General features: G+C 34.9%; 1 protein-coding gene across 1 annotated transcript in view; it reads right to left on the bottom strand.

Annotated features, from left to right (window-relative positions):
• LOC136025110 (nucleolar protein 14-like) overlaps positions 1-18430 on the bottom strand; it is a 147476-nt gene that overhangs the window by 122822 nt on the left and 6224 nt on the right. The window contains exons 3-6 of the mRNA XM_065700843.1: positions 10822-10957; positions 7402-7685; positions 3899-4047; positions 188-273 (exon numbers count right to left, since the gene is read on the bottom strand). Of these exons, the coding sequence (XP_065556915.1) occupies positions 188-273; positions 3899-4047; positions 7402-7685; positions 10822-10957 (655 nt within the window). The remainder of the gene's footprint in view (positions 1-187; positions 274-3898; positions 4048-7401; positions 7686-10821; positions 10958-18430) is intronic.

Below are 18430 nucleotides of genomic sequence, written 5' to 3'. Positions count from 1 at the left end.
TCTTTTATTTTAGTGCTCACTTTTGAGTCTCGATAGAAATATCTGCATATTTATCCTTCCTTTTCTCACTAGTTAGAATTATCATCATTTTTCTTTTACAAGATTTTTTCTCATTTGTCATGCATAGCCACTGTGGTCTTTTAAAATACTTAAAACAAAATTGAAAAAAACGAATATAACACATTACCTTGGTCGTCATCGAAATCCCTCTCATCATTTTCTTCTATGTCACCTACATTTTGCTCAGGAAGTTTTTTAGCAGGAAGCCAGTAACTAAAAACAAAATATCTATAAAAATCTATTGCATATCAAAACATTTATAATAAAATTTATGAGAATAATATTTATATGCCTATTGCATGCAATTTAGTCCCATATCTGTCATATTAGTCTTGGTTTACATCATAGCCAGCTATTATTAGCTAAGATAAAATATACAAAAAAATAACTATGTACACATTCGTTTAAAAAATAAAATTTCACTTCAAACCTTGCGACTTTTTTACATCACTTAGAATTAAAAGAGGGTCTCATCAAAAGCAAATCTAGAATTATATAGAACTATATATTATATATTTCATTTTAGATAATTATAATTATACATATTTAAATAAATGTAATGTTAACACAATTTAGTTCTGAAACGCAGCGCCAGATGGCAAAAGTATTCGTAAAATTTTAAAACAACTAATTTTATTGGATAATCTTTGAAGAATAACTTACGTGATTTTTTATGACTCGTTGAATAAGGAGTTATGCATACCCCTACACTGTGATCAAACCAGCGTTCTAATCCAATTCCTAAGGATTGTATTAGATCTCAGTCAATCATACTAAGTGATCTGATAAAATCCCTAGTTTGCATCACATTAACGTGAAACATAATTCTACGGTTAATTAGTCTCATAGAAACAACATACTCCACATACTGCGCTATACAACATACTGCGCTATGGGAAAAGTTGTGCAATATTTTGACATGGGTTGCTCTTTTTTTCAAGGCACATCCAATAATATATTTTGCCAAACAGATGTTATAAAATATATTCCGTATTTTCCTTCAAAACCGAGTAATATTTGTAGTTATTTACTAGAGAGTATTCGTAGTGACCTAATATAACAAAATATTTACTATTAATAATACAAAATATTTTATATTTACTATTACTCATTAGTGGCCTCACTAACGTTGATAATCATTTTGAATTTATCAAAAATCCTCTTGGTTCGTTTTGTCCAAAACCGTTGTAATAGTTGCTACAACTCAGAAAAAATTGCTCATTTTCTCGGATTACTTAAGATTAATGTTTCGATGAGGTGTCCTTGATATTACATCAGATCTTTTAGTTAGGTTTGATATTAAAAGGTCCATATTAAAAGAAACATAATTATAAGGATTCGGGGGAGGAGGTGGAATTTGAAAAACCACAGACAAACCACAGACAATACTCTAAAACTTTAAGGCAAAGGCAAAATTAAGAATTTTTCAGCAATAGAGAAGAAAATAAAGAAGGGTAGGGGTAAGGTTTTCAGTTAAAAACAAAATTAAGATATTTTCATCTAGGGAAAAAAAGAAGGAAGGGAGTATCGTTTTAAGGTATAAGCAAAATTGGGATGTTTTTAGCAAGGGGAAAAAACCAAGAAGGGAAGAGTATCAGATATAATACAAACTTTACCATTGCAATGGGGAAGTATATATATATATATATATATATATATATATATATATATATATATATATATATATATATATATATATATCTTATACCATCTTAAATCAAAACAAGTTGATCTTGATGTTATGTGGTAGTGTGAAATTTATTTGGAAGAAAGGGAAAAATCCCAATTCCTGCACTTCTTAAAGTCCCATTACTGTGGCATGTATGATTTATAAACTTTTTGAGTATATACTGCTCCACAAATTTCTGATTTGGTTAACGATAGCAAACAACAAGGTTTCGGAGAAAAGCGGAGTTGCCAACAAGCTCATTGGACTCTTGTTTATATGTTGAAGAAAACTACTTAAAATTGTTCTAGTCACCATTTTTGTACTTTAGATATTTCCAAGGCATTTGACAACTGCTGCCATTCGCAAATTTGGTTTGCTTTGCATCAACTTAAGGTTAATGCTTCTGCGCTTTTGAAGTTTTAATTCTCACTTTCTTACTTGCGGCTTAAGTTGTGTTATGGAGAACTTTCTGGGCATATGCTCCATGTAGTGGGGTCAGGAGAGGAGACGTACTTTCGCCCAATATTTTCCAGTATACTGTCTAGGATTCAAAGTACCTGTTTGGCAGTCTTCTTTTATTTATCATATTTAGCTTATATAGAGGATTTGCTTCTCTTTAGCCCTTCTCAAGTTGGACTGTCGCGCTCTGTCCAGTTAGTGCCCTCTTCTTTTCGAAATATAGGTTTATTTCTCAATTGAAATAAATGTGGATATCTTGTGTTTAATGGTGGTGTAGATTTGATCTTATGGATTGCGATCTTTTTCCAATTTCTCAGGTAGATTTTGTTTGTTGGCTAGTTATCACTGTTTGCAGAAAACTTAGCTTTTTCCAGCTCTTGGGGATGCTAAAATGAAACTTCAGCTAAGGTATTCGAAAATTACTGGAAACCGGAGTTATTATAGAAGAAGAACTATATCAAGACTATATTGCTATTCCGTGTTTTTTTTTTTTTTTTTTTTTTTTTTTTTTTTTTTTTTTTTTTTTTTTTTTTTTTTTTTTTTTTTTTTTTTTTTTTTTGCTGTGTTTAATTTTTAATACCCGTGAGCAAGACCGACTATTTCCGATAAGTTGAATTTTTGCTTTATCTTCCTCGATCTTTCCGTAATAACAAATTAATTACTTTATATTTGCAGCAAATATCATTCAAGCATTTCAATTTTCAAGCCCCACATTATTATATGATGCACAGTTGAGTCTTGGTTCGTTCCACTGTCTTATCCGCCTTTATTCGTAATTATATTCATTTTCTAGCGTTTTTAAACGCGATGATTTAATCTTTCTTTTTATTTACTCTGCTTTTGTAATACAGTACGTAATAATTACATATTATCATTTATTTTTGTTATTACAGATTCTTGTAGAAGCTTGCGTGAGGGCAAGTTTGCAAACTTTTGTGATAAGGATTTTTGGATAGCTTTTGTGGTAAGCGGCAATGCAACTGCAAAAAGCGAATGAACTCTGAAATTAGGTGTGAAACACACTCTTTTCTACAATCAGGAAAATTTGCTTTTTAACTTATTCATATTTATGAATCACTTAAACTTATTTACATATTTCGGATAGATTTAGACTTATATTTATCCTGTAAATTTCGATATTATTACGGACAACCTTGATATATGATAATTTTTATCCTTCTCTAGCCAAAAATACCCAGCAGATGGGTCACTAGGGACAAAACATCAATCACACTGTTTCATTATTATTTTGAGGTCAATCAATCGATTATACACACTATGAGAACAAACCTAAAGGGATAGCCGACCACAAAGCTATATGGCCATAAAATAGAAAAGGGAACGATAAAAGAAATACAGCACTCCACATCACAGTAAAAGAGGACAATAAAGAATTAAATAGGACAAAAATAAAATCAAATAAAATCTAAAAAAATACACTTACATTTTCTTAAGCGTATCAAATGACTGGCAAAAGAGCGTTTTGTAGTATGTTGGTATATGCAAGCGAACGCCTGAAGGTATTACAGATGAACAATAAAATACCCCCTTTCAACAGTTAGAAAAGCCATCAGTCTTGGACAAGTCGTGGGACAAGAAATTTTCACGCCTGTTCATTTTTTTTGTCCAACACACACTTTTTATTCCAACACCATTTAGAAGAAGAGAAGAAACACAACAAAGTAGCTTTTATTGTTTTGTTTTCTTTACCTGTCATCCAAGGCATCCGCACTAACATGTGTGACTACATTTCTTTTGGCATCAGGATTCATTCTTCTTTGTCGCTCTTCCTCAAGTCGTTTCAATCTCTCTGCTTCCTCTTTCGCAATTTCATCAGCCGTTCTCAATTTGTCACTTGGCTACGAAATACAAAAATAGATTTAATTATACTAAAACTAACAGCGATTTCTGCTAAGCTTCAAACTTTTGGTTTTGCTTTTTAAGGTTTTTGAATTGTCGTAATCCCTTGTTAAAATATATACAAATATTTTGCAATTACCAGTTTTTTGCTCTTTCAGCATATTAATGTCTTTGCATACTGAGGACTATTCAAAGATATTTGATTATTGAAGCTAATTTTTCCAGCTCTTAACGAATTTTCTCAGACTTATGACCTATCTAGATCGTTTTTTTTTATGCTAGGATATCCAAAGACACCAAATTTCCCGAAAAAATATGAAGCCATTTTCGAGAAAAAATATTGTATACACTCGCCTTTTTCCAGCCAGATCCATCACTAATGCTGCAGTACATGTATACCCTCCACTTAACCCAACCAACATGCCAGCACAGGATGCTGAATGTCATAACTGACCAAACTCTTTTTCAAAAGCCCTGTGTATCGCTACTCATTTGCTCATAGTTTTGAATGTATTCTAACCCTGTAAGATTTAATTTGCTGTACTAAACTTTTAATATATGTGATTTATTGAAATATTATTAACGATTTCTTATTAAATCGATTTTCTTTGTGGGTTCGCCGATTTATATTAATAAATAGAATTGATGTCAGTGGGCCACATAAAGCCAAAACAAAAATCATAGGCAGCGCGATAGCGCTGTCTAGGTAAAGATACAGGATATATTACCACAGATTGTGTAACATTATATCGTGACATATTCCCTAAATTTGAATAGCGACCGCATTTCAAATTTGAAAGTAAGCGAAAAATAAAGTTAGAATTATTAACTTATCCGTTGAGAATTGTTTGATGAAGAACATCCTGAAAATCTGAATTGCCAAGGATTGCCAAAGGATGCCTATGAAAAATATAAAATTGCCAAGGATGCCAACTGGAAGGAAAGTTGCCTCCTAGAGTTTGAAAATTACTTTGCTCTTTGTATCTTATTAATAATAAATTAATTCTACAAAATTTACACAAGAGCTTTCTTTTGTAAATCAGGGTATTGGGGGATATACATTTCCGAATATTATTTTTATGTCTATAATTCCCTTCACAAGCAAAACTCGGTCTCCTAGTGCTGCATAATATAACTGATAAAAATAGAAAAAGAGAACGGGTTGGTATCGCTTATACCGGCGCAAAACATTTCTAAATTGTGAGAAAAATATAGATGCTTCGTTTAAATTCCCTTTATTCTCATCTCAGCAGACATTTCATGCAGCATGCTGATGCAGAGATAAATGCCCCACATGCAGCAATGCCGTTTTGGGAAGTGCGACTAATTTCAGTCCTAATTTTTAGCTTATTTATGTCAAATTTTGGAGCTGGTTAGAAGAAACATTTGGAAAAGTGAAATAGTAAGAAGTCAGTATGGTATTACACACAGACACAGTTCTACATTTATTGGTTAGCATGTGACTCCAAAACGTAAGGAATAGGACGTTATCAGTGCTTATTAGGCACTAGGACGAATAAGAGAATCGTAGTTTCAACTAAGTACTAGAAATAAAAATCAAAATAATTAAATGATTCCTGGAGCGAATCCTCCCCTATCAAATTCCATGACCAAACTACAACCGATGTGACCTATCTATTTATAGTATAAATGTCATTATATAAAAGCACTAAGTCTTATTTTATTTTTCAAAGATTTCTTTTTCATTCAGGAAATCATATTCACTATATATCTACCTTCTTATTCTTCAATGATTCCATTTCTATTCAACTTGCAGATGTATATCCTACGGTGTATTATTTATTATTCAAGAATTAACGACGCTTCTTGACTACTAAGGTCCCTGCGTCGGCCCTGCAGTGCATTCCTGCAGCGTAATTCGATCTCTGGGCCCCGTATTACCAAGCTAAGGTCAAATCCACTGCGCCACCACAGGACCCTACGGTGTATTTATTTCCGCTTTTGAAATTTCAAAACAAAAGAATTTAATATTAAACTGACAGATTTTAGAAAGTAAAAGCGCCTTAAATACCAGGGAAAAAAACTTGACCTGAGCAAATATGGCGAAACAGGAAGCATAGAACATTTTTAATTTTCCCATTAACTAGGCTCACATTTTTACTTGATGATAAGATTTCAAAGGTAGTATTTTTGGAAAAATATTAATGTGGAACATATTATAAAGTGCAATGAACCCCTATTTTTCTCATTTTCCGTATGTTAAAAAACGAGCATTTATTAATTAAAAAAAAATTATTTTCTCAAAGTAAAGAGCAAATTTTACATTTAAAACGAGCTTTTAAACGGTTCTAAAGCTACTTAATATATTATGATTTTTTTCCAAATTATTGGAGGCAACTGCCCCTTACCCCACCTCACCGACGCCACTATATATAGGGTAACCTAGTAAAGAACAGACACTAGCCCATGGTAACCGGAAATTTAAAAACACATTTAGAACGATAATTGCCTTATTTTTGCTTTTTGTGGCTCCGTGCATGATCTAGCCTATGGGGCGGAGGGAATCCCCCCCCCCATTTATGTCACCATGTTATTCACCCGGACCGGCATCCATAAAAAGGGCAATTGGATCTCAATTAAATTTAGCAGGAACCGTTACATAGGATTTTTGTTGCGCCAACAAAGGGTATAATCATCAACAGATATCACAGTTTTCGGAAAGGGAACCGACACGTCATCCGTGGACAGCAAAACCCCTGTATATTTTTTTGTGAGTACTAATAAAGTTGCGCGTTATCAGGTTTAAGACACATATTTCGGCCTCGAATTACTATGATGGACATCATGGGTCAAAAATTTGGAACAAAGATGTCCACGTCTCTTGAATAATTTCGTTCAGTTACATCAAGTTTTTTGTTCTCCTCAACATTTTTAAAAATATAGATACAAGCTTTTCCCTGTTCTCCCAGCAAAAGAGGATTTTTATAAGTCATCATTCATTTTTACACAAGGCTTTACGTTTCAGCGCAATATTTTACACAGTTTAGGTGACCCTTGGAGAGGAGCGATTTGGAACCACAAAATGGCGCAAATTTCACAATTTAAGTTTCAAGACTAAGGAAATTTGAAGAAACTTCAAAAATTAACAGCGTATTTTTTTTAATGAGCCCTCACAAAACACATCAATAAGCAGTTCACTTTGGCAAGAAAGTTATAATAATATCCTCCAATCAGTGCTTGTCTTCTTTTTTGCCTGGTAAATTTTCATTTGAAATCACACTTTCTTTTACTTTCCAATACCAACATTAAATATTGTGAATTAAATAGATTGTAAAACCAACGATAAACTTGAACAGCATAAGAAAAAGATAAAATCTTTAACATTTGAATACCTGTCCTCGTGCTTCAAATTTCAGCTGTTTAACTGCTTTATCATATGCATCTAGTAGTCGCGTACCATCTTCTTCTTCGACTTTTCGCTTCATTCCACCCAGAAGTTCAGCAATGCTCTTGAAGTCCGAATCAAGTTGTTCGGTCAATTCTTCTGTCTCTTCTCTGAGCTTTTGACGCTCATCTTTCCTCTTTTTGCTGTCAGCGATTAGCTGTTCAATTGGGGTGGGACCACCTTCTTTTTTGCTAAGTAATCCACCACCAAAGTGGGATTCAGTAATGCTTGCTGTAAAAGAATATGATTGTTATAGCGACTTCATATTGACTAAACAGGCCTACCCCACTGGTCTGCATAAGGCCTGTAAAAATATAACCTGGTTCCTGATTGGTGGACTTTTCCGGTAAGTGACCAACTGAAGACCTCTTTATATCTATACTTTAAGTGGCCTATTTTCCGGATTGGCCATTTTAAATAATCCTAATACTACAGCACAAGTTCCATAGAATGGGAACGACCCGTGCCATATACTGATGATAAACTTAAATCAGAGGGAATTTGTAACACACTTGAAATGGATCTATGCCTAATTTAGGCTCAAGTGATGCCAACATTTTATGTGCAATACCTTTGGCCCGAAATAAGATTCAGTTATACAACAAAGCACCATATTTGAGATCCAAAATTCAAAAAAAAAATCCACTTTGAGGATTACCAAAATTTCTTTTCAACAATCTATTTTTGCCAAAACAGTTAGCCCTTAAAACCTCAAACCAGGCAAACAAAATAGCCTAATATATCATGCATAAGAATAAGCCAATGTAAAAAAAAAAAAGACATGCACATGCAAGGAAACTCTACTCTGGGCTAAAACGTGAAAACTAATGTTTTAATCTTTCATGACAGCATTCGATTTGGCAAATTCTGCATGACTCCATATTGATACAAAATTATCGCCCATTCAAGTCCAGATAGGATCCGTTTTACCCTAGGTGAAAGAACACAGCCATTAATTCAGTGGTGATTTTAGGCCTCATACTCTGAGGGGAAGTATAACACAGGCATTCCTTTTATATAACATAAAAGGAATTTAACGTCAGAGGTCAGAAAACTGGAGGGGGAGGGACAGCTGCCACCCCCTTTCCACCCTCACCCCCAGGCATTTCCACTGCATTAATTCTTTGGTAAATGATTTTTAACAAGTTTTAAAGCAAATTATGATCATTCCCACCCCAAAAGGCATTATCTGTATTTATCTTTTTATGGCGAAGTTTGGCCACTGACGCCAAATGCGAAGTCCAACAATCGCACACCTCTATGGGATGGAGTAGCACCACACTATTTGCGCACACCTTGACTGGTTAGCAATTTTGTCGTCAGGTGAAGAGTCAAAGACAAATGAAGAGTGTCAATTTTTATGAAGTTATTTATCCCTCCCTAACGTTTTGATATATCTTTGCCAAAAAAAAAACAGAAAACTAAGAGAAACCTGAACTCGTTGATTTAACATGGCTTGACTGTTTTTTGTTTTTTAACTATCGATATGAAACAGCAGCAAAGAAATGCGGCATCAACAAAAATTAATTTCAGTTTTAGCACTTAGACAATTAAACGTAAGTAGGATAATCATAAAAAACGGTTTTTGGAAAGATTACTGCCGTTCTCCTGGAACCTGTTAAAGCGTTTGTAATTTATCAATTAAGCAAATTTATCTGCAGTATAAATCAGAATTGTTCACTACTGACATCTACAAAGTTTCTTTAGATCCAAACAAATAGGGATAATATTTCGTAGAGACGCTGCGTGGCTCTTCAGTCATCGAAGTTAACCGGTAGTACCTTTCGTGTTGCCCCAGAAATAATATAATAAAGAATAGATTTTTTTTGGGGGGAAGGGGTTGTATTCTACGTAAGATAACGAATTTTATCTCTTTTTTAATTTCCATGAATGCGGAAAATTGAGTCAGTGTTTTCAACCAGTTATGTCTATCCAGTCTGCTAACAGCTATTTTTTTTTTTTTTTAGTCACTACTTTAAGTATGTTATAATAAAGGTTCTTTTCTAAAACGGTGATACTATCAACATTTGACTTCCCATTCATCAATGACCATTGATGCCCAGAAGGGGGGACCGAATAGTTACCCCTCCTCCTCCATTCATAGAAGAAAACGATTACACAAACTCACCCTCAACAAACTTTTTTAACTCCTTTCCCACTCCCTGTTAAAATTCTTTTGAGGCTCCATTTTAGAAAAATATTTGTAACTATTTTTATTCGCGAGTTTTTTGGCGAATGTTCTTGCACCAAGTTTGCTTCGTTCAAGGGATGCAGCTATAATAATTGAATCCATTTTTTCGCCTAAGAACATCCCAAATTAGGTTTATACAATGACACCTAGTTCGATGAGAGGAAAAATGACGGCAATCTTTGTCAAAACCCAAAAAATAATGGCACAAAAAGGATGACAAAATGGTCAGTTGGCAAAGAAGTTATAAAACCAGAATATTTTACAGGACCACTTTTTGAGGGCGTGATCTTTTTGTGAGTGCAGTTTACTAACGATGCAATTTTACACCACGATAATATTTCTTGATGATGACGTTTTTGTGGGTGCAACCTAAAGTAAATGTAATTTTATGTTCAAAATCAAGGAACAGGTAGAAGAGAGGGCCCTGGGGCCAATTCAATCACCTAGATCTCAGTAAGTTCTTTCCTATTATAAGGTTCACATAATAATTCGGGTTTAGTTTTAGTCAAATTCACCCCCCTCCCTCTTCCAAGGAAGAAGAATCTTACATACATGTTTCATATAATCTTCCTTTTGTGGCGTCTATGCTTCATTGTTTATCCACTGAATGTGTCTATGCATCTAAAAGAAATGCCTTTATTCCAAGAAATTCTTACCGAAAATAAGTATGGTGTAACCACCCTCGAGCCCCCCCCCCCTTCACCCCAGTCACTACCCTCAAACCCCCTCCAGCCAAAAAAATAAAAGACTAGTGTCGTTTAAGCTTCATTGAGAACTAGATTAAATGAAATTTTAATTTAGAAACATTATTTTTATCACATTTGAAAGAAATGGATTTAAAAAGAAAAAATCATTGACGAAAATCTTTAGCATTTTAGACTAGAAAAACTGAGCTGATTGCATAAATATAGGTCTAAAAAAATTGCACGTAGTTTGAACAGCATAAAATTGATTAATGTTATACTGAAAAAAAAATCTTATTTTGTCAATGAAGCCTTGTTTTGGTGAATTTATTTACTTTTGTACTTCAGTGCTGATAAAACCAAAAACAACTGGCCAAATCATGATCCAAATAGTATCGTCTACAAAGAATGAAATCTAAACATTAGTCTCTAATAATAGAATTCTCCACGAAAGAAAGCTGATATGGAGAGGAAAAATTTCAAAATTTCATACATCCAAGTCTTCCAGAATTTTCTTCATCGTCTTCGTCAGAACGAGGGTCATCATAACGCTCCAATTCTGCTAAGCTTTGGCCTCTGTGTGTGAGTATAGTATCTTCGTCTACATCTTCTAAGCTGAACAAGGCTTTCTGTAAGCACAGAATTGTCATATTAGAAAAAGAAATAAGAAAAGTCAACCAGCTGAATCGAAAATACCAAAAAAAAATTCTTCTTGAAGCATACAATTGCCATCAGGTCAAAAAATATACTGCCCACTAATCTAATGAACAATTTGCAGCACATAAGTAATTTTTCCAGCCAAATTTCTAAAACCGTTTGCAACTGAGATCAAAAATAGTTTGTTGATTCCTGAGGGATTGAATAAAAAAAATTCTTTCAATAAAAGTAAAGAGCAACTTTAAGACTTAAAACGAAAAGAAATGTATCCTACATAATAGGAGTATAAATGTGAATTTCAATATTAAGACTTTAATATTAAGACTTTAACAGCCTGGCAGAATTAAATAATAAAAAAATTAAATGTTGAGCTGGATTTTATATTCTACAGAAATTTTTAGTTGTATCTGAAACAAGTTAGGAGCTTGGCTAAGATCCGGGCTCTTCCATCCCTTTCTTCCCCCAAAGCCATTGACCACAAATATACAAGAACATTTCAAGGCACCTACAATCAAAACCTTTTCATTTTAATCCCATGTCATGTTGCTAGCTTGACTGGAAGCAACATCTGCAATAAGTCACAACAAGATAGGATTGTTATGCCTTCAGATGCTCAGAAAAACTTAATCTTGGGGTAGTCTGGCCTAGTCTGGCTTTGTTCTGAAGCACAGTTGCATTGTATTATCTGCATAAATGAATGGTGAGCGAAATTTAGTTTTAAGAAAGAAAAGTATATCTAATACATGGTGCTAGAATTATATTTGCAGAGCATACTTAAAGTAGGCCAGAAGGAAATAAAGCTAACCAAGTCCATTTGATACAAGAATTCAAGCAAGATATTTCGTCTTTTTATCGGATATGAGGCAGCAATCGATCAAAAGCAGTTTTTCAAATTTGATAGTAACATAAACAGTCACAAGTCCCAAACATTATTTTTTTTTATTATTATGTATATTCCTTACCTCAAAATCACGTTCTAATTGCCCCAAAACGCAACTGCTGAGAATAAAAAGCCGCGTTTACAGTTTAGTGTTTTATAGAACCATCAAAAAGCAAATCAGCCAATAACACTGTGAGACTATTTTTTTTTAATTCACCATAGGAAAACTGGGTTTACAATAGGCTGATTTATTGGGCGTTTTCATTGTAAAACGCCAACCGAAAATACAGTTTACGGCTAACTTGCTATCTTGTCGGCTATACAGGAAAATCCGCTGTTTTTCTTATGAGCTATTCACATGTTAATAGGCTAAACGATTTCCTCATAGATGAATAATATTGCCTAGTTGAATAATATTGCATAATTAGGGAAGCTATAACCTACAAAAATTGCAAATTTCTTCTGAAAATCCGCAAAATTTTTCAATATTTTTCAAACTTGCGGAATATAAGAAACCTTCGAAAATTCGCAATTTTCAAGAGGCCTCTGGAACATTTCAATTCTGTGAATATTCGCTGTGTTATTTTACTGTTATCAAAATCTGGTTTCGAATATTTATATTTATCTAAATCCCTTTATTTTGAGCATTATTTACTACTAGCTGTTGGGGTGGCGCGAAGCGCCACCCCAACACCTAGTTGGTGGGGCGCTTCGCACCCCCCCCAAGCTCCCCCGCGCGCGTAAGTCGTTACGCGCCATATTAGTTACGCGCCATTGTAGTTGTGTCCCTGTGTCCCACCTGTGAATATAGATAGATTTATATATGTGTTTCAAACTACGTAAAAATTGCGAATATACAACATTTTTGGCTTTCCCACTACTGGGAGCTTTCCGTTTCCAATTGCCAGCAATTGATCTGAAAATGTTTGACCAGAGTCATCGTTTTGCAATCGGACACGCATATTTGTAGTTAATTTTAATATTTTTACGTGTGCCCATAAATTAGAATTTTTTAGGCAAGCATTCATTTCGTCTGCAGGAGTTAAACTACGTAAAAATTGCGAATATACAACATTCTTGGCTTTCCCATTGTCTGTGCATATACAAAGCCGTATGTACTAATAATGACGTCATATGCAAACGCTCTTTTTACAAACAAACAAACATGCATACACACAACTCGTTTTTATATAGATAGATAGATAGATACAATACAAATTAACTGCGTAAAACTTGCGAAAATACAACATTCTTCGCTGTCCAATTGTCGCTGCATATAAATAGATTGTCAGGTTTACCGACCCTCGAACATGCAACGTACAATTGTCCATGGGAAAAACAATCAGTATTAAGATCTATACCACATTTTTCTAATGATTGACCTTGAGCTTTGTTAATGGTGATTGCAAATGCTAATCGAATTGGGAATTGCAATCTTTTAAATTGAAAAGGCAGATCCGTTGAAATCATGGGAATGCGAGGAATAAGAACAGCCTCACCCTCAAAAGGCCCTGTCAAGATTGTGGCCTCTATTAGGTTTTCCATTGTTTTTTTTTACGGCAAGTCGCGTGCCATTGCAAAGCTTTGGTGGGTTGATATTTCTTAAAAGTATTATTGGTACGCCTATTTTTAATTGTAGCACGTGTGGTGGAAACCCTGAAAGATCTATGGAATTTAAAAATTCAGATGGATAATTAACCGCTTCATTTGGTTCCAAAACTGTGTCGACTGACTTGTAAAGGACTGCCTGGTCTCGAATCTTGGTCAAAACAATATTGTTGATTTCGTGGACGTCTATATTTTTGGGTGCGAGAATCGCTCTTTCACTTAGCCATTTATTATTTTTATAATTTTTTAGAATATTCGGAAATACTTTTTCAATCAATTCATTTTTGGATGTCACTAAATTACAAAAATCAGCAGGTAGTTGTATACGTCCTGAAATTGAGTCTATCGTATCATAAATGTCTTTTTGTTCCGACGTTAACTTGGAAATGTTATTTTGTACATACGACAATAGATCACTCGTACTGTAACTTTGTTCACGATCCAATTCTACACATGTCGAAACAGCAGCGATACGGTTAGGTGAAGGCATTCCCAAATCCTGAAGAGGTTTGTTTGCCATACGTACGCACAAATCTTCTATAATAACTAAAGTGTAGTTATAAATTTCTGATGTAAAATCAAAAGTCATATCTGACGTCTCTAACTGTTTTCGATGGAGTATATCTTCGGACATTTTTGACTTATATTTTTCCCATAACTCTGTAGGAGCTGATGGAGAGCAAGTTGTTAAAATGATGCCAAACAATGCACGAATTTGACTTGGGTTGACGTTTCGCACGCGTCATTGATGCAGTTATCCCAGTGTTGGTCATTCTCCAATAAATTCAGAGCTTGGCATGCACTACGGTAAGTGTCATGTATAGTACCCTTTACAGTTCTCAAATATTCAAAGGATGTCGGACCGGGTACATTCGCCAAAAGCAGGAGTAGAAAGAAGCATTCATGTTGATTGGGGTGAACGGTGTAGAGTCTTCCTATCGTGGTATCTTTGAAGATGGTAGGTTGGCCGTCGACTGACTTACCCTGTTTTCGACGTTCAAATACTTTATTTTTAGTATTCCACGTGTAATACGAAGGCACTTCAGTATACAGCAGTTTTTTTTGCAAAAGAATCATTTTTGCAAAGCGAAAAAAAAACTGTTAATTTTGTATCCGGTGGATTCTGGGCTCTTTGTTGCACGTTGGTTTCCGAGAAATAAACACGTTGACCATTCTGTAAATGTACCGCTAAGTGAACAACAGCTGGACTACGTTCATGTATCGGAAACGAAAGAATTCGCCAAACAGCTTCATTACTGCTTATGTATCTTCCAGCCTGCTATTGTACGATTTCGTCGAAATCTTCGATTTCGGGCTGCAAGCCAAAAACTGCCATGTCACTGCCTTTGTTGACGTATTTACATATGTATTTGATTGCCTTTACGGAGTTACAGTATTCAACGTTTATGTGTGCATTAAATGTTTTTGATAATAATGGGGAATATGGAACAACCTACTGGTTATCTACTTCGATGGTGGTACCGTTGCCATTGTAGGTTCTTCAGTCATTTTACAATTAGAAATTTCTCTTTCAACGGTCTTCTCACAATTAAAAATTTGTCTTTGAACGATATTCTTAAATACCTGTGTCCTGGTCGTCATTTATATTCCCTGTGTCCCGGTCGTCATTTGTGTCCCGGTATCCCAGTCTGTAATTTCTCTTTGAGTGTCCCGGTCGTTATTTATATTCCCTCTGTCCCGGTCGTCATTTGTGTCCCGGTCTGTAATTTCTCTTTGAGTGTTTTTTCTTTTTAGTATTTTTTAGTTTTTTACATTTTTTCTTTTTTCAGTTTTCTTTTTCTTCTTTATTTTTCAGCTTCACTATGAAATACATATCGCCGAACCTTTGTTTTTTTAATTAAAATCTGGTAGGCATTGATGACCTTATCCAAGTCAAAATCCCAAACCCAATCATCATCGATATCATTTTCAGTTTTGATATGTTTTGACTCTCGCTGTCCAGGTGGATCTTCATCTAACTGCGCGGTTTTGCGTTCTTTAGCCTCAAGCCTGTTTCCTTGCTGTTCTTTTGATTCCTCGGCACGCTTTATTTTCTGACTTTCTCTATCAGCAGCAAGTTTTTTGGCATAGACTCTTTGAGCATCTTCATCGGCTTTTGCCATTGTAAGTTCATCAGTCATTTTAAACTTAAACATTAATAGATTTCTACGTGAACATATATGTCTTAAATATCTTTAATGACGTCACCGTCATAGCAAAAATGACGACAACTAACTTCATGACGTCAGCCGACACAGAAACATGACGTCACCTGATCCACAGACAGACAACTTATTTTTATATATATAGATTAGCACAAGTCACTCCTTATTTACAGTTCATTACCACAAACAGTTTTGACCACATCTTCAAATACAGTCATCACAAACAAAGCCATTTTGAACGCAAAAAGCCAGTTTCGAGTGCTTATGCTTTAAATTCATACAGTTACATGAGAAAAACGTCGACGTGCATCGTTGCATTATTTTTCAAATAGGAAAATTTGAAATTGGAAGACCTAGCAGCTTCTCAAGGTCTTGCGAACGGATTAAGCAATGATTAATGTGACTTATTTTTGAAATTGTTGTCCTTTTTGTCAAAAAACAAAAAAATATGGTAGATCGTTATTTTGAGCTTGGACATACAGTCACGGTTAAAGATACCAATAGACTAAGTAAACTTTAGGACTGGGGCCTTTTGGTGTTTGTGGGTCCAAAACCAATAAGGCTAATTTCTATACTATATAGCAGTCTGTCAAAATAGATTATCAAAAAGGGTCAGTATGCTGTAATAGTAAAAAAAGGAAGAAGAAAAAAGAGGACATTCCAGTTGGAAATAAGAAGTAACATACAACTATACCTCAAGTTTCAAAGCTTTGTAAAGGGCTACAGATACTACGACTCATGGGTCATAGTAGCGGAATGACAAAGGCGACTGTGCCTGTCATATTTTTGCCACCAAAAAACGAGATGCAACACACCTGCCTTTGCAATAAAAGGTTGTGATGGGAAGGGGAGGATGACAATGGAAGGTCCCCCGTCTACTTTAGTTATCCAATCATATCAATTCGAAATCATTGCGTATTTTCGTTTCAAACAAGGTGAAATATGCCACTTTCTGCAGAGAAACTGACGATGGGAGTCACAAAGGGTTTTGAAGGAGCCACGGACTCGTTAGCTGAGGCATAGACCCACTATGTGCTTCCTAATAATACTAACTGAATCCTTACATTTCTGTGGTTCAAGCAAGATGAGTATGCCAACCTCTTTACTAAAAGGTTTGCAGTAGGGTGTGTATGTGTGTAGGGTATGGGGTTAATAGGGGGACCAAAAGTCCACTTTCAGATTAAAATTATTATGCAATTCTGTTTCTAACCAGGTGCAAAGTGCCTTCCTTTCTGCTGAAAAGTTGGCAGTAAAAAAGGCAGAGTGGTGTGGTCAACTTGTCACCGGCCCATTTTGGCTCTTCAATCATATAAATTGTAACTCTTTTCTTGATTCTGCTTCAAAAAACTACAACGTGCCTACCTTTTTTTCCAGAAATCTGAGGCGAGAGTGGTTAGTCAGGGAGAGAGGCACCAAATCTCTAACACTTGTCACGTGGTTGATTTTCCAACGAATCAAGTCGTTGTCCACTTTTTAACATGGTCGTCATACAGTTTCTTCAGTGTTAGCCACAACGAAGAAGCTGTTAGCCCCTTGAAGCTTTCAAAACGGACTATTACAGGAAAAAATTGTTTTGCAGGAGTGACGCTTTCATTCTATCCTCTTTTTTCTTTCTTCCTTTTTTATGCTGTCAATTTCAGATTATTGCCAGAAAGGGGTAAAAGTTTTCCCTCTTCAGTTTTACGCAAAGTGCAATGGCTAGATTGGTGAACAGTTAATTGCATCTCTTAGAGATGCAAATAATTCTTGCATTAGGCGAAAAATGATGTATACTGCTTATCCTTAAGCCAGATGAAAACACGATGTGTTTTAAGGACTTCTCGGACTGGCACTAAAAGGGGTAGATGACATTCTAGCTTAGGCCACCTTAGCATAGGGGAGGAAAATGTGATAGCACAAAGGGCAGTGGAAAATGTAATCGCATTGTTTGAATTAGTTAAGCAGAAAGTTACAAACCAAATATCTTAAAGAATTAGGGAAAATCAGAAATTCAATTTTTAATGAAAAAATTTATATATAGGTGTGTAGTTTTTGGTAGCAACAGGCACCAAATAATAAAAAAAATGGTTGAAAAATCAGCAAAATATAAGCTAAAAACACATGGCACCAAATAGCTTTAGAAGGGATAGCATTTCTTAGAGGGTGTAGAGGCCTTTGTGAACCAAAACACAATTGCTTGGGTTTTTATGAACAAAAAGGATTGTCAAATGTAACTATTTAGTTTTGTTTCTTCATTTTCATGGTTCAATGTGGCAACACATCCGAAAATGTAGTACTATCCTACAAACTTCACAATTTTGAAACAAACAAAAGATACATCTTAGAAAATCCCGGTTCTCAGGTATGAATAGACCGAAGACAGGTCAGGGGGGGGGGGAGAATATTTGTTTTATGGCCTTGGCACTTTATAGAGAGATTAGCTGAACAGAGTGCTAATTAGTGATAAAGAGAGTGTTAGGGAGAAATTAACAGAATAGTTTGAGAAAGTACAAAACCGTAGCAATGCTGTAAAAAACTCTGTATAAAATGGCAAGCTAAATTTTGATGCTTTAGAGAAAAACAAAGATTTATTTACTTTTTCCTTTCGTATCAGAAACATGGATTCTGAAAGTCCTAATCCTTAGGAAAAACCTTTTTGACCCTCATCCCCTTGACGGTCTTAGAGGCATAGGTCATTGGCAAATGAGAAAAAGACGTTGACTAGTGAAAAGAATATCATAGCAACTTAAAAGTATTGAGTGTTTTTAGTCTTTAGAAGTCAATGCCAAAACCATACCTTTGAACTAGTTTTG

This window comes from Artemia franciscana, chromosome 3, assembly GCF_032884065.1.
Source record: "Artemia franciscana chromosome 3, ASM3288406v1, whole genome shotgun sequence".
In the NCBI taxonomy this organism is placed as follows: domain Eukaryota; kingdom Metazoa; phylum Arthropoda; class Branchiopoda; order Anostraca; family Artemiidae; genus Artemia; species Artemia franciscana.
The sequence above is the reverse complement of the archived record's forward strand: the minus strand, read 5'-3'. Positions and strand labels throughout refer to the sequence as shown.